This window comes from Dendrobates tinctorius, unplaced genomic scaffold (assembly GCF_039654945.1).
Source record: "Dendrobates tinctorius isolate UK_male_01 unplaced genomic scaffold, ASM3965494v1 ptg000192l, whole genome shotgun sequence".
Taxonomy (NCBI): Eukaryota; Metazoa; Chordata; class Amphibia; order Anura; family Dendrobatidae; genus Dendrobates; species Dendrobates tinctorius.
This window is the reverse complement of record NW_027361859.1, coordinates 6,467,590-6,484,391: the sequence shown is the minus strand read 5'-3', so window position 1 is coordinate 6,484,391 and position 16,802 is coordinate 6,467,590. Positions and strand designations below refer to the sequence as shown.

At 44.2% G+C, this 16,802-nt stretch overlaps 1 protein-coding gene across 1 annotated transcript in view; it reads right to left on the bottom strand.

Annotated features, from left to right (window-relative positions):
* The window catches only part of LOC141055955 (uncharacterized), a 134,184-nt gene that overhangs the window by 69,934 nt on the left and 47,448 nt on the right, over window positions 1-16,802 (bottom strand). Inside the window, exons 7-8 of the mRNA XM_073552651.1 lie at window positions 13,118-14,534; window positions 503-515 (exon numbers count right to left, since the gene is read on the bottom strand). Coding sequence (XP_073408752.1) covers window positions 503-515; window positions 13,118-14,534 — 1,430 coding nt within the window. The remainder of the gene's footprint in view (window positions 1-502; window positions 516-13,117; window positions 14,535-16,802) is intronic.

Sequence of the window (16,802 nt, the reverse complement as noted above, 5' to 3'; positions counted from 1 at the left end):
ACCCTAGCTCGCCCTGCACCTAGCCCTTTCTAATGAAATGGACGGTGCAGAAACTAATCCCACCACTGCACTAAAACACACAAAAGGAAAGTTACAAAACAGGGGTAACACCACTTAGCTTTGCTCTGTTGCTATTGCTCCCAGCAACAGAGTCCACCACCAGAATGCAGTTTTCCTCTTGAATAGCTGTTCCTTCACCAAGCTTTGTCAGAGCTGCAAGGAACTCCTCTCTGACTCCTTCCACACCAGGACTCTGACTGAGCTGCCAGGAACTCTCTCTCCTTCACCAAGGATGGTTGAAATGACCAATATCACCAACAGTAATTGCAACCACCTGACACTCTTTTATAGGTAAGAGCCAGCAATCACAACCTGCTTCATAATCACGTGCACTAAACTAAAGTAACCAGAGTGCAATGACCCTAACGGCCACCGGGGGCAAAACTAGAACTGAAACCACCACAGTGCAATGACCCTAATGGCCACCGGGGGCAAAACTCACTTTAAGCAGCCAGCTTAAAGAAAAAAAAAGGTTACAAGTGCTTTTCTCTGTCAGAATCCAGCATAGATCATGACAGGTGGAAAGACAGTTCAAGATGGACGTGTTCCAGTAGTTTTGAGGCATAGGGGAGAAGTGATATAGGGCGATAGCTAGATACAGAGGTTGGGTCAAGAGAGGGCTTTTTGAGGATAGGTGTGATTGATGCAGCTTGACTGGAAAACACCAGTTGTTAGTGACAGGTTGAAGAGGTGGGTTAGGGTTGGGATGAAGACTGTGGTGAGGTTTGGGATGAAGTGGGATGGGATCAGGTCAAGTGCACAGGTAGTGAGATGTGAATTGAGAGTAGAGTGGAGAGTCAATCTGTAATGGTGGAGAAGTTGGTTTTGATGGAGGAGGGCAGGGCAGTTAGGATGAAGGGCACTGGGGGTTGTTGACCAAGACTGTCTCTGATGTTATCAATCTTCTCCTTGAAAAATGAGGCAAAGTCTTTAGCTGAGATGAGTGGGGAGGGAGGAGGTGCTTGGGGGTGGAGGAGAAAATTGAAGGTGTTGAATAACTGTTTAGGGTTGTGAGACAGGGAGGATATGAGAGATGAGAAGTAGGTTTGTTTGGCTGCAGCGAGTGTGTCCTTGAAAGTAGTTAGGGACAGTTTGAATGCGATAAAGTCCTCATTGGAGTGGGATCTTTTCCATCTCCGCTCAGCAGCCCTGGAAGCCCACCTCAGTTCTTGGGTCAGACTGGTGTGCCAGGGCTGTCTGTTGATTTTGTGAGCTTTGGTATGTTTGAGAGGGGCAACTGATTCCAAAGCTACAGCTATTGTGGTGTTACAGTGCCTTGCAAAAGTATTCGGCCCCCTGGAACTTTTCAACCTTTTCCCACATATGCTTCAAACATAAAGATACCAAATGTAAATTTTTGGTGAAGAATCAACAATAAGTGGGACACAATTGTGAAGTTGAACGAAATTTATTGGTTATTTTAAATTTTTGTGGAAATTCAAAAACTGAAAAGTGGGGCGTGCAATATTATTCGCCCCCTTTACTTTCAGTGCAGCAAACTCACTCCAGAAGTTCATTGTGGATCTCTGAATGATCCAATGCTGTCCTAAATGACTAATGATGATAAATATAATCCACCTGTGTGTAATCAAGTCTCCGTATAAATGCACCTGCTCTGTGATAGTCTCAGGGTTCTGTTTGATGCACAGAGAGCATCATGAAGACCAAGGAACACAATAGGTAGGTCCGTAATACTGTTGTAGAGCAGTTTAAAGCCGGATTTGGATACAAAGTGATTTCCAAAACTTTAAACATCCCAAGGAGCACTGTGCAAGTGATCATATTGAAGGAAGGAGTATCATACCACTGCAAATCTACCAAGACCCAGCCATCCCTCTAAACTTTCATCTCAAGCAAGGAGAAGACTGATCAGAGATGCAGCCAAGAGGGCCATGATCACTCTGGATGAACTGCAGAGATCTACATCTGAGGTGGGGCTGTCTGTCCATAGGACAACAATCAGTCATACACTGCACACATCTGGCCTTTATGGAAGAGTGGCAAGAAGAACGCCATTTCTCAAAGATATCCATAAAAAGTGCCGTTTAAAGCTTGCAACAAGCCACCTGGGAGACACAAAACGTGGAAGAAGGTGCTCCGGTCAGATGAAACCAAAATCAAACTTTTTGGCAACAATGCCAAGCGATATGTTTGGCATAAAGGCAACACATCTCATCATCATGAACACACCATCCCCACTGTCAAACATGGTGGTGGCAGCATCATAGTTTGGGCCTGCTTTTCTTCAGCAGGGACAGGGAAGATGGTTAAAATTGATGGGAAGATGGATGGAGCCAAATACAGGACCATTCTTGAAGAAAACCTGTTGGAGTCTGCAAAAGACCTGAGACTGGGACGGAGATTTGTCTTCCAACAAGACAGTGATCCCAAACATAAAGCAAAATCTACAATGGAATGGTTCACAAACATATCCAGGTGTTAGAATGGCTAAGTCAAAGTCCAGACCTGAATCCAATCGAGAATCTGTGGAAAGAGCTGAAAACTGCTGCTCACAAACTACAGTATCTCCATCAAACCTCACTGAGCCCGAGCTATTTGCCAAGGAAGAATGGGCAAGAATTTCAGTATCTCGATGTACAAAACTGATAGAGACATACCCCAAGCGACTTGCCGCTGTAATTGCAGCAAAAGGTGGCGCAACAAAGTATTAAGTTAAAGGGGCCGAATAATATTGCACGCCTCACTTTTCAGCTTTTGAATTTCCACAAAAATTTAAAATAACCAATAAATTTCATTCAACTTCACAATTGTGTCCCACTTGTTGTTGATTCTTCACCAAAAATTTACATTTGGTATCTTTATGTTTGAAGCATGATATGTGGGAAAAGACTGAAAAGACCCAGGGGGCCGAGTACTTTCGCAAGGCACTGTATATAGAGCGGCAGAGGCATCCGCATTGTGTAGGGAACTTATGTCTGTAAGAGTTAGGAGGGATTCAGACAATGCATGTAGATCGAGGTGTTGAAGATTCCTGCGAGGGTGTGCAAGTTTTTGAGGTGGGGATTGTGGACCTGAGGAGGAGAGGGAAGAGAATGTAAGTAGGTTATGGTCAGAAGAGGAAGAGGTGAGTTAGAGAAGCTAGATAGGGAGCAGAGGCGGGTGAAGATGAGGTCTAGTGTGTGGCCATCTTTGTGAGTGGCTGCAGAAGACCATTGAGTGAGGCCAAAGGAGGAAGTAAGATATAGAAGTTTAGTGGCAGCTGAGAGGGAAGTGTCAATGGGGATGTTGAAGTCACCCAAGATGATAGTGAGGATATCAGTGGAAAGGAAATGAAGTAGCCAGGTGGTGAAGTGGTCAAAGAAGGTGGTGGCTGGCCCTGGAGGGCGGTGTATGACAGCTAGTTGGAGGGGGAGTAGATGCGCACCGAGTGCACCTCAAAGGAAGGGAGGGTAACAGAGGGTGGCAGTGGGATTGAGGTGAAGGAGCAGTTATCTGACAGGAGAAAACCAACTCCTCCACCATGCTTGCTGCTGGGGCGGGTGTGTGTGGGAAAGGTGGAATCCACCATACAAGAGTGCAGCAGGAGAGGTTGTGTCAGAGGGGGTGAGCCAGGTTTCGGTGATGACGAGGAAGGAAAGTTTGTTAGTAATAAAAAGATCATGGATGAAGGAAAGTTTGTTGCAGACAGAGCGAGTGTTCCACAGAGCGCCTGTTAGTGGGACTGGGGAAGCTGGGGCCGGGCAAATGTGTATAAAGTTGGAGTGGTTACGGAAAGTTGTGATTGGGCATGGAGGGGGGGTAGAAATGACTGTGGGAATGTGGTGAGGAGGACCAGGATTTGGAGAGATATCACCGGCAGTGAGGAGGAGCAGAGAGAGTGTTAGCAGGTGGGAGCAGGAGAGGGCATGAAGGGGCTGTCTGTGTTTGGAGACAGAAGATTGTATGTTGAGAAACAGATCTGAGCAAGAGGTGAGATGGATTGGAAGGATTGAAGAAGAGATGAAAAGTTCCTTGCTTGGTGTAGGGATTAGTGGGGTTATCAGAAAGTGAAGGATTATAGGGGTCAGAGTGGAAACAAACAGAAACATTGTTTACAGTGACTCTTTCCAGTTACGTTCTGTTCCCTTCTGTTCCAATTCTGGATTCAGATATTCATCTCATCTCACACTTTTAAGATACACACTTACAGGATACACACTGCAGACTAAAGTCTTGGCAGACTTGTGCTATGCAATATATGTGCTACAAAGTGCATTCAGGTGTGAAGCAGAGAGAAGTGGTCTATGCTCATCTTGGTCAGACAATTAAGAGTGGACCAGATGCATATGATCAAGCCAAAGTAAACAAGTTCATAAATAACACTGGGGTAAAGCAGGGGGTTAGTTGACATACCAAGTGAATATTAGAAGCAGAGGTAAGAAGTCTGTATGGAAAGCTGGGTGACGTACCAAGTGAATATTAGAAGCAGAGGTAAGAAGTCTGTATGGAAAGCTGGGTGACGTACCAAGTGAATATTAGAAGCAGAGGTAAGAAGTCTGTATGGAAAGCTGGGTGACGTACCAAGTGAATATTAGAAGCAGAGGTAAGAAGTCTGTATGGAAAGCTGGGTGATGTACCTGTAGGGAGGATAGACATGCTGGTTAGAGTGCGATGGTGTCAGATGGCAGGGCACAGACTGTATGCATCATTCTGGATTAATTCATATATTCATATCATCTCACACTTTTAAGATACACACTTATAAGATACACACTGCAGACTATGTTCAGTTGATCAGGGAGTAACCCAGACTGTTGTGAGTTCATTCTCACCAGTTGTGAGTTCCCCTTCTGGACTCCCTCTGGTGGTGACGGGAGGTGGTGCGGCTGGTTTGATCGGTGGAGATCTGCCACCTGAGAATGAGGATGATGATTGGATTTCAGGATTCTCAGATTGGATTTAAGACAGCCGACGCCCTATTCAGTTGCTGGTGATTCCTTCTGGCTGGTCAGCTCTTGGTTTTCAGCTCTGTTCCAGTCATCTAAAGCTAAGTTTTTCTGCAAATGTTCACACTTGATTTTGTTGGTCTATTCAGTTTTTTGTGAGGTCTGCCAGCCCCGGCTGGGGGCTGAGCTGAATTTCCACTCTTATTTATCAGTAATGGCCAATTGGCTTTTTGTCCATTACTAGTTCGGTCTCTTTTTGCTCTGTCTCAGAATATTTCAGAGTGCTGATATAGTGGGGGAAGTCTAGTGACTTCATGGTTAATTTTGCTATTAGAAGTGTTGGACATTATTTTGAAGGGTTTTTTGCAGGTTGCAGATAGTGTCTTCCCTTTCCTTTCTAGTTAGTTTGGGCCCCATCATTTGCTCAGCCTATTTTCCTGCCTGTGTTTGTGCCTTCATCTTGTTTCACCGTCAATACATGTGTGGGGGTTATCTATTCCTTTGGGGTCTGCTCTGGGGCAGTTAGTTTTCCTTTTCTTGCTTTAGGCTTATGTAGTCCTCCGGCCGAGTCGAGGCATCTAGGTTCATCGTAGGCACGCTCCACAGCTACTGCTAGTTGTGTGGTAAGATCAGGGATCTGCAATCTGCATAGTTACCAACCACTCTGTTTTCTGTGGCTTAGCTTGTTTGCTTTTTTCTCCACGGTGACCCATTCACAACACCAGACCCTGAAACGGGTATCACTGATGACTCTTCCTTCTAGGTAGGAGGCCGAGGCTGCAGCAGAGATGGCAGCCCGTGGCCCCTGATAATGACTTGTTTGAGTATCACAACATGTACTCGTATTACTAAACGAAACCAGGCCATTTTATTACCTAAATGATGTGATTAATAGTGATCGCAGCAACTAGAAATCTGGGAGAGGGAGACCCTTCCCCTTCAGATCAGCACCCCAATGGTGGCATCGTGAGGCCCCTATCGATGCTATGGCAAGCCAAGGTCATCATGTCTACCTCAGGTCTGCAAGCTACTGTGGCCTGTATAGACCATGCCTATAGATTTGTGTAAAAGGCTTCTGTCAGTGTAACTCTGACAGGTACAATACATTGCAGTGCTGGTGCACTGCAATGTGTTATACCAGTGATCAGAGTGAAAAAGTTAAAGTCCCATAGGACTAATTAAAAAGAAATTAAAAAAAGAAGATTTAAAAAAATTGTAAAAATACATATTTAAACAAAAATCACAAATAAAATTTAAATAATGAAAAAACATAAAAGTAAATATATATTTATGTAAAAAATACACATAATTGGTATCACCGTGTCTGGAACAACCTGATCTATAAAACGTTCACACTATTTTACCTCTTCAGTGAAGTAAAACAATAAATAAAAAACATTGCAAAAAACTGTGCTTTTTCATCATGCTGCCAAAAAAAGTGGAACAAAATGTGATCAAAAATTCAAATATAAATAAAAATGCTACTACTAAAAACATCATCTTCTCCCGAAAAAAACAAGCTGCCATACAACGCCATCAGTGGACAAATAAAGTTATAGCTCTCAGAATACAACAATGCAAAAATAATTTGTTTTCCTATAAAATAGTTTTTATTCTGTAAAAGCACCAGAACATTAAAAAATTATATAAATGTGGTATCAATGAAATCGTACTGACCCAAACAATAAAGCCAACTTACCAATTTTACCAAACCGTGTGTCACGCTCGCGCCTTGGCTGAATGGCGCGAGCCGGGGGGTTGTGGCCCCACTGTGCCACAAACCAGACTACCCTGGAAGGGGCGTAACTACGGCAGCTTCCTTGGTCTTCACTGGAGCCTCTGATGGTGAGGTCAGGCTTGTGCGGCAGGTAGCTGCCGGGTGCCACTCCAGGGTGGTGTCTGGCTGTGGCTGCTGATCCCACTCGGGAACAAGACACCTTGACAGAGGCTATAGACAGGCAGGCAGGTGGACACGACAGGCACGGCTGAGACACAGGGCAGGCGAGCACGGCTTGGAGACACAGGACAGGCGGGCACGGCTTGGAGACACCGGACAGGCGGGCACGGCTTGGAGACACCGGACAGATTGGCGTGGTATGAGACACAGGACCGGCGGGCACGGCTTGAGACACAGGACCGGCAGGCACGGCTTGAGACACAGGACAGGCGGGCACGGCTTGAGACACAGGACAGGCGGGCACGGCTTGAGACACAGGACAGGCGGGCACGGCTTGAGACACAGGACAGGCGGGCACGGCTTGAGACACAGGACAGGCGGGCACGGCTTGAGACACAGGACAGGCGGGCACGGCTAGAGAAGGAACAGGTAGGGACCTGTTCACACAGCAGGTGCAGGTATGGATGCAGGCAGGCGTGGAATATGAAGGAACAGGTTTGGACCTGTTCACACAGGAGGTGCAGGTATGGATGCAGGCAGGCGTGGAATATGAAGGAACAGGTTTGGACCTGTTCACACAGGAGGTGCAGGTATGGACGCAGGCAGGCAAGAGTGGAATATGAAGGAACAGGTTTGGACCTGTTCACACAGGAGGTGCAGGTATGGACGCAGGCAGGCAAGAGTGGAATATGAAGGAACAGGTTTGGACCTCTTCATATAGGAGGTGCAGGTGAAGGCAGGAGTGGAGAGAGAAGCTGCCGAAAGAGGTTCTGCAGCGGCAGCAGGAGTGGAGCAAAGCTGAACCACAAGGTCTGTGGAGAGAAGCTGCATCAAGAGGTTCTGCAGCGGCAGCAGGACTGGAGCAAAGCAGAACCACAAGGTCTGTGGAGAGAAGCTGCAGCAAGGGGTTCTGCAGCAGCAAGAATGGAGCAAAGCTGAACCACAAGGTCTGTAGAGAGAAGCTGCAGCAAGAGGTTCTGCAGCGGCAGCAGGAGCCGTGCAGACAGAGCAGCTAGAGTGCAGATGCACAGATAAAGCCGCGAGAGTGCAGATGCACAGATAAAGCCGCGAGAGTGTAGATGCACAGACAGGGAGAACACAAGGAAAGACACAGCAAGGAAGGGAGCCACGGACAAGGAGAAAGGGAGACTGATAGACAAAGGTAAGACTGAGTTCAGACAGAGAGACAGGGACAAAGACACAAGGACCAGGATATACAGCCTCCTGGCAGGCAGACAAGGTACAAGGCAAGACAAGAAGTATTCCTCCAGAGAAGGAGATACACAGAACAGGGCCTGGCTTCCTCAGCTGCAAGACACTAACTGAGTATAGATATTGCACAGGCAATGTTTCAGTGGGAGTGGCGAAACTAAATAGTCAAGGGCTCCAGGTGATTGGTCAGGGACAGATTACCCAGGTGCACCCTGACTGCATAAGAACCAGAGAGTTCAGGCGCCGCCCCCCTATACACACAGTCTGGAAACATGGAGAGCAGAGGCACAGAGCTGGCAACAGACAGAATTCACAGCATGGCTTGAAGCAGAAAGTAAGTTGGTGTGCGGGGAATGGGAGGCCATGTAGTGATGCCAGCAGGGTTGTTACACCGTGGACCGCATTAAAAGAAACCCCAAAAAACAATTCCTGAATTGCGTTTATTCTGCCTCCCGAAAATCAGAATCGAAATTGATCGAAAATGGTACCAATAAGAATGTAAACTCATCTAGCAAAAAAACAAGCCCTCACATGACTTTGTCGGCAGAAATATAAATGAGATGCAAAAACTTGTTTTTGAAAAAAAAAAGCGTAATCTAGTGAGAGAGCAGCCAAACATAAAAAATATAAATCTGGTATCGATGTAATTGCACTGACCCGAAGAATAAAGTTGTCTAATCACTTATACTGCACACGGAACGGTGTAAAAATAAAACTGTTGACCTACTATTAATTAGTTCATTCTGCCTCCCAAAGATTGCAGTAAGACTCAGTTCACATTTATCTGGCGCACTACACTGAGCGCTTACTGGGGTCTCCATGTATATCTATGAAATACGTGACTCAGATGGAACCCGTGGCGCAAGATTCCCTGTAATGACGCAGATAAAGGCACTTTGAAAGTCGTCTGACCTATGATTCGTTTCTTGCATAAAAGCGTGGTCGGCCTCAGTTTTGTGCAGTTCTGAAAAACAGGACAATGCTGAACAGAGACCGGGTGGAGTCAAGAGTAACTCTGGTGCCTCATTATAGTCAATGGATCCCTCAGGGTTTTCATCAGAATCATAGAAGAATATTTAGAATTGAGAGTCCTCAGTGGTTGATACCTTTTAATGGCTAACTGAAAAGATGGTAACAGAATCATGTAATTTGGAGATTTAGATGGAAATCCCGATGTAAGTGCTAAGTGTAGAGCGCAGGATAAATGTGATCCAAAATCTACAAGAAAAAGCAAGTCCCCACTCAGGTCCGTCATCTGTCAATGGAAATTGGGGGCTTCTACATTACTAGTAGTACAAAGGATCTGGAAAAGCGCGAACGCTCCTCGCCCCATCAAAAAAAAATCCAGCAAATTCTGCACTTCCAAATCCAAATGTCCCCTTCCTTTTGAGCTACAGTGTGCCTAAACCACATTTATTGTCCTCGTGTTTGGCATTTCTGTATCGATGAGAGTATATACAGGGTGCTACAAGGTACTAGGCACTGCCAGGAACAGGCACGTCCATGGCAGATTTGCAATTTTCGCTTAGCAACATCAATTGCCGCTCATTTCTAGAAAACATCTGTGGCGCCCCCAGGAGTATGGTCGCCACAGTGGCATTGCCTTCCTCCAGGGAGGGTGATGTCATGCTTGGAAGCAAGGAAGGGTCTCTCTGACAGTTAATCATTTTCATGCAAAACAGTTCCCATTCCAGGCCAGCAGAGGGAGCTCTGAACCAGGATTGGGGGAGGAGCACGCTCTGAGGGCCAGGAGGGGAAATAGTCAGTTAGTGTGAGGAGGGCAACGAGCGTAGATGTGTGGAGAGAAGCTGGAGATTGAGCTGAGGAAAGAGAGTTCCCTCCCGGTGATAGCGCATGATCTGGAGCCTGGTCTCCACGGTTGTATGGATACTGAAGGTCCTGCAACAGACACCAGAGGAATAGGAAGCTGTAAATGCTCTATTCCCAACTAAGACTCGGAGGCACAACAGCGACGAGTGAGCCAAGAGAGATAGAGGGCTACAGCTGTCTGCCATACGAGGTAGTTCTAAGAGACAATAAGAAGGAGGAACTTCAGTGTAACACTGTACTGCATGTACCTCAAGCCAGCACTAGGAAGGAGACTACACAACCCATCTGATAGAGATTCCTGAGTTGCTTCCAGGTTAGCCTGCTCCTGTGCCATCTGTAATCAGGACCCTGGACTGCGTTTGCCAAGTAAAGGAAAAGAAACTGCACCCTGTTGTGTCCTTGCCTCCTTCCTGCAACATCCTCAGCACTACTACATCTCTGTGCCAAACACTGCACCTTCTTCCTAACCCTTTATCTACACTGCCCTGGGACAACAGCCCTACCTGTGGAGGGCTACAACATCATTGCTGCGCTACACCATCTGTCCCAGAGGATCTGCTTGTAGCGCCGGCTTAACACCTCCCTTTCCGAACACCAAAGGTGGCGTCACAAATCCCTTATAAACTTTATTCCCAACTCAACCCTTTTACATGGGCGCCCAGGGCCACAGACCAGGTCACCGCTGCTGTGACAATCCCCTCTGAGAGACCGGCCCGGTACCGAGTACCCCACAGCCCTGGGAGGGCGACCCACATCCAATAGAGTCAAAATCATCACTATTTTATGAAAGTGTATATTCACACGAAATAGCGTTGATTGATTGGATTTTCGTACCTGGCCTAGCAATTTTATCGTTCAATAAAAGGTCGGCACTTTATTTGGTATTGACTGCCGCTATTTTTTCGAACCTGGATTAAAATCATCACTATACCTGTATATAAATTTATTTTTGAAAATTAAAAACATGGGGCCAAAGCAGCATTTTAGTGGAAAAAATGGTAATTTTCCATTTACAGTACTCATCCCAATTTTATACAAGTCTGTGAATGGATTGAGGGTTAAAAATGCGCACTACACCTCTAGATTAATTCCTCAAGGGGTGTAGTTTCCAAAATGGGGTCACTGCTGTTTTGGCATGTCAGGGACTCTTCAAATGTGACATGTAGTCCACAATCTATTCCAGCCAAAATTGTGCCCCAGAATTCAATTGTCGCTCCTTCCCTTCCAAGCCTTGTTTGGCACCGAAACAGTAGTTTTCCCCCATATAAGGGATATTCGTGTACTGAAGAGAAATTGCACAACAAATTCTGTGGTCCATTTTTTTCTATTAGCATTGTGAAAATGAAAAATTTGGGGCTGAAGCAGCATTTTGAGTGAAAGATCTACTTTTCCATTTCCACGGTTCAAAGTTATAACATTCTGTGAAGCACCTGTGGGTTCAAGGTGCTCACCATACCTCTAAATAAATTCAATGATGGGTGTACTTTTCAAAATGGGCTCACTTGTGGGGGGTGTCCATTATTTTGGCACATCAGGGGGTCTATAAATGTGACACGGCATCTGCTATTTATGCCAGTCAATTTTGCGCTGCAAAAGTCAAATGGTGCCCCTTCCCTTCCAAGCCCTGCTGTGCACATAGTAGATTTCTACCACATATGGGGTATCATTGTACTCAGGAGAAATTGCTGAACAAATTGTATGGTCCATTTTGTTTTGTCACCCTTTGTGAAAATGCAAAATTCGCGACTAAAGCAATATTTTTGTGACAAAAGGTAACATTTTAATTTTTTTCTTCCACGTTCCATTAATTACTGTGAAGTGCCCTGATGGTTAATAAACTACTTTAATGTGATTTTTACCACTTTAAAGAGTGCAGTTTTTAAAATGGTGTCACTTTTTAGTATTTTCTAACATATTGGCCCCTTAAAGTCACTTCAAATGTGATGTGGGCTCTAAAAAAAATTGGTTTTGCAAATTTTGTTGGAAAAATTAGAAACTGCTGATAAGTGTTAAGCCTTCTAACTTACTAACACAAACCAAAATTATCCTTCAAAAATGGATCATGTAAAATTGACGTAGTAAATGGTATTAACTATTTAGTGTGATATAATGACCTGGTTTAATAGAATTAAAAGTTTGAAAATTGTAAAATTTTTACCAAACGCCTGATATTTTCACAAAAAAAACACAAAAAATACCACTATCATTAATTACAATTTGTCTCAGAATCACTGGGATATGTTGAAGTGTTCTTGAGTTATTACCACATAAAGTGACACTGGTCAGAATTGTAAAATTTGGCCTGGTCAGGCTTGATTGAAAAAGACTGGGTGTTAAGGGGATAAGCCTCGTTGCATAGGTAATCATGCCCACTTGCCTACCCTCTTTTTAAGAGGCCACTGTGCCAAAAAAAAGTCACATATATTTCAGCAAAAATGGTATGCAGAAAAATTTTCAACTTTTTGATAAAATGCTAATATAGCATATGTTCAACTAATTACACTCCTTAGAAACTGCTCAGATAATATGATCTTTAAAGTGGAATCCAACAAACTAAGTAAGATTGAGAGATCAGGAGTTATCTTGGACACACAAGGAACACAAGTTTAATCAGACAACTTTATTAAATGATACACATTGCAAAAAGACAGAAATAAAAAAGACACATATCTTGAGTGCAACTACCTATGGTAGAGAGATAATGCAGACAAAAAAACACAGTAAGGAGGCATCTTTCTTTCAAAATAAATTGAAAATTTGTATTATTTTTAGCTTTGGGGTGAGATTTCTTTCCAAAAAAGTTTTAGCAATAGGGACAGTTTTGTCACCAAGTAAATTTTGAGAAAACAAAAATATGGAAACCTTTTGTATGCTTGCATGTGACTTTTCTTATGACGTATAACATGCCAGATGTATTAATTATAAAGTTGGCCACAAACACACAAATCTATGCATATCGTAGTCAGCTCAGGTCAGGAGACCCAGCGGCCGAGCTGGGTCTTCCATTTTAAGCATGGTTCTTGTTTCATGCACAGGTGGAAATGGGCTAGAGGGAACTGCTAGATGTTTTTAAAGAATTCAGTCGAGTATGGAATCTTACTAGTATTGCATCTATTGCCAGTCATGTTGGAAGAGTTCCTTAAAGGGTCGGAATTCACTTCTGGTGTAGCTACCGCTCCTCTGAAGTATTTGAGAGATAACTTGATTATAGCAATTGTATGTTTTCTTGTACTATATATCAGTTAAAAAATGACTACTTTCCCTCGGAGGTTCTTTGATGTTTAAGAAGAAGTTATTTGTGGGTAAAACATTTCCCATATTTAGGTCGTAACAATGTTTTCCAATGTGAGCTCTTTGATGTGCAATTAGAGCTGACTTTTGTGTAAAACAACTTCCACACGTGGTACATAAAAATGACATTTTCTCTTTGTGACTCCTCCGATGTTTAACAAGATCTGATTTTTGAGAATAACATTTCCCACATTCAGAACATGAGAATGGATCCTCCACTGTGTGAGTTTTCTGATGTGCCACAAGATTTGATTTTTGGCTAAAACATTTCCCGCATTCAGAACATGAGAATGGCTTCCACCCTACATGAATTCTCTGATGTGTAACAAGATTTGATTTCTGGCTAAAACATTTCCCACACTCTGAACATAAAAATGGCTTCTCACCTGTGTGACTTCTCTGATGAGTAACCAGATTTGATTTCTTGGCAAAACATTTTCCACACTCTGAACATAAAAATGGCTTTTCCTTTATGTGAATTTTCTGATGTGTAAGAAGATTTGAATTCTGGGTAAAAGACCTTCCACATTCAGAACATGAAAATGGCTTCTCCCCTGTGTGAATTCTTTGATGTGTTAGAAGATTTGAATTTTGGCTAAAACATTTCCCACATTCTGAACATGAAAATGGTTTATTCCCTGTGTGAATTCTCTGATGTTTAGCAAGATCCAATTTTTTGATAAAAGATTTCTGACATACTGAACATGAAAATGGCTTCTCTTTTATGTGAACTCTTTTATGTGTAAGGAGTTTTGATTTCTGACCAAAATATCTCCCACATTCTGAACATGAAAATATATTTGCCCCTTTGTGACTTGTCTGCCATCTATCAAGATCTGATTTCCTGGTAAAACATTTCACACATTCAGAACATGAATATAGTTTCTTCCATGTGTGAGTTCTCAGATGTGAAACTGATTTTCGGCTAACATATTTCCTACATTCTGTACAAGAAAATGTTTTTCTCCTTGAGTGATTTTTTTTCTGATGTACAGTAAAATCTGATTTCTTCTTAAAACATTTCCCACAATCTAAACATGAATATGGTTTCTTCCCAACGTGGACTTTTTGATGATCAGCTAGATTTGATTTCTTGGTAAAGGAATGCCCACATATTGAACAAGAAAATGGCTTCTTCCTTCTGCCAGTTCTTTGGTTTAAAAACTTCCTGCCACGACTTTTCTTCTGCTTAACAATCTGTAATGAGTCAGAGTAAGGGACCTGTATAAAAGGATAAGCTGCAAGATAGGTATTTAGAAGGGCTGGTGGTATATCTGGGATATTGACAGGATCTTCAGTTGTATCTTGTGTGATACCACAATCATCTGCTGTAACATCAGAACTTCTGGTATAGATATCTGTGAAGAATAAACCCAATTAATAATTTTTAATTAGTTACATTTTTACACCATTTCTATATAAAACCTTGTATAAAAATGTAGCCATAAAAAGTCATATAGCAGATGGGGACGTGGCCAGCTGCTGAAGGAACAAGACATGTTCTTCTATGCCTCTCTCTTGACCTCAAATAATCGGGCTAAATCCACAATTTTTGGAAACCATCCAAATTCAAAAAGGGCAGCAAAAGCCTGCTGAAGCTAAGGGAGCCTACATATCCCCTGGCTGGGAGTGCAGCGATTCCCTGGGAGCAGAGACCCACGGGGAGATCTGAGGCCTGCCGAAGGTGCTGCTTGCACACCATCCCCCCTCCCCTGAATGAGAATTTTCTCCCGGCTATGTCCTGCCATCGGCACTTGCCGGAGCTGCTGCCTCCCTGTGCGCGCAGTATCCAGCGTGGTCGCAGGGGCTCCATGGTGTTCGGGGCGAGGAGGAGGTGTGAGAGCTGTGAGTGGGACGGGAGCTTGCTGGACGCGCTTCCCGCCCGCCGCCTCCTAGTGACACCTGGTGCCTCCGCTGCAGCTGCAGGGGTAGCTGCTTCTGGAAGCCTACAGCGGTGGGTCCCGCGGTACCTCCGGTGAGTTGCTCTTGAGGGTTGTCTGCGTCCCGGGTGCCGTGGCAATTTGGGGCCCACGTGTAACCCTGAGGCCTGAGGGAGGTACTCATAGCCCACCTACAATTACCAGCCCCGGCTGCTTCCCACGTGCTACTGACATAGAAACATCAGAGAGGGGCCTGTCCATCTCTATCTGAGAATCGGGGGACAGCGCTTTTATGGGATGCAATCAAGGGGTCTGAGTACCCAGTAAAAAGAGGCTAAAATTTCCATCAACTCCTTTTTCTTTGTGGCCATTTTTTTAAATCTTCTCTCATAATCTATTTCTAAGCTTTGAGCTCCACCTACTGGTCATTCTACAGCAGCTCAGGCCTATACCAACCTTAAAATCTGTCATGTCTCTACATGAAACCTACTTCATGATGAGTCCTGTTTTAAACTTAGTTGAATGCCCAAGCAGTGATTACAGCACGCCCGTATACTTCAGTACTCAATATGGTTCGTACAAATAAAAAACGGGCGAAGAGTTTAACAAAGAATTTTTCCTTAAATCTGAAGTCAGTCCCTCAGTGGGGACTAGACAAATTCCTGATGAAAAAAATCGGAGACAACCCGATCTACAGATAAGCCATTGGACCCGACTGGGGAACCACCTGCCCTGACTGAGAACTGAGATATGAGCCAGGATGAATCAGTGTGTGAATCAATCCGATCCAACCCCTAGCTCCCATAATTTTATGAAAAACTTCTAGCTACAAGCATGAAACCCTTGGTCAGAGAGATGGAGGGCTTAAGGTCTGACATAAAACATATTGGTCACAGAGTGGAAGCGTTAGAAAACTCCCAGGCAGACCTGATCAATGCTTCCAACACTTTGGGGGATCACTTACTTGCTCATCAACAACACCTCAATACAGTCTTCCTAGCTATGGAGGACCAAGAGAACAGGAGTAGGAGGAAAAATGTAAGATTGAGGGGTATACCAGAATCTTTCCTCCCGGAATCCCTCATTAAAGTCTCTATGGAAATTTTCTCAGCAATTCTGGGCCAGGAAAGAGCAGACTCTCTTGTTATAGAAAGGGTTCACAGTAGAGTTGAGCGACTTTGGTCGGATCGGGTTTCATGAAACAAAATCTGAGTCGGATGAAACTGGTCCTACTAGGGCAAAAAAAAGTCGGAGTTTCGTCCGAAACCCGACCCCAATGCAAGTAAATGGGAAATAAAAGTCGGCATAGAGCGGATGACATTCATCTGCTCAATGCCGACTTTTATTCCCCATTGACTTGCATTGGGATCGGGTTTCGAACAAAACTCTGACTTTTTTTTTGCCCTAGTCGGACCAGTTTCATCCGACTCAAATTTTTTCATAAAACCCGATCCGACCAAAGTCGCTCAACTCTAGTTCACAGAGCTCTCAGACCGAAACCTAAGGCTTCTGAACCCCCCAGAGACATTATCTGTGGCCTACTTAATTATCTAGATACGGCAGCAATCCTGTCGGGGGCTAGAGAGCACTCCCCCTTCACCTATGGAGAGTCTAAATTTCAAATTTTCCAAGACATATCCCCCTGCACCTTGGCTAAAAGGAGATTGCTGAAGCAGCGGAAGGATGTGCTGGTAGCTAAAGGAATCCATTTTAAGTGGCTTTTCCAGTTTGGAATTGGGATCTCTA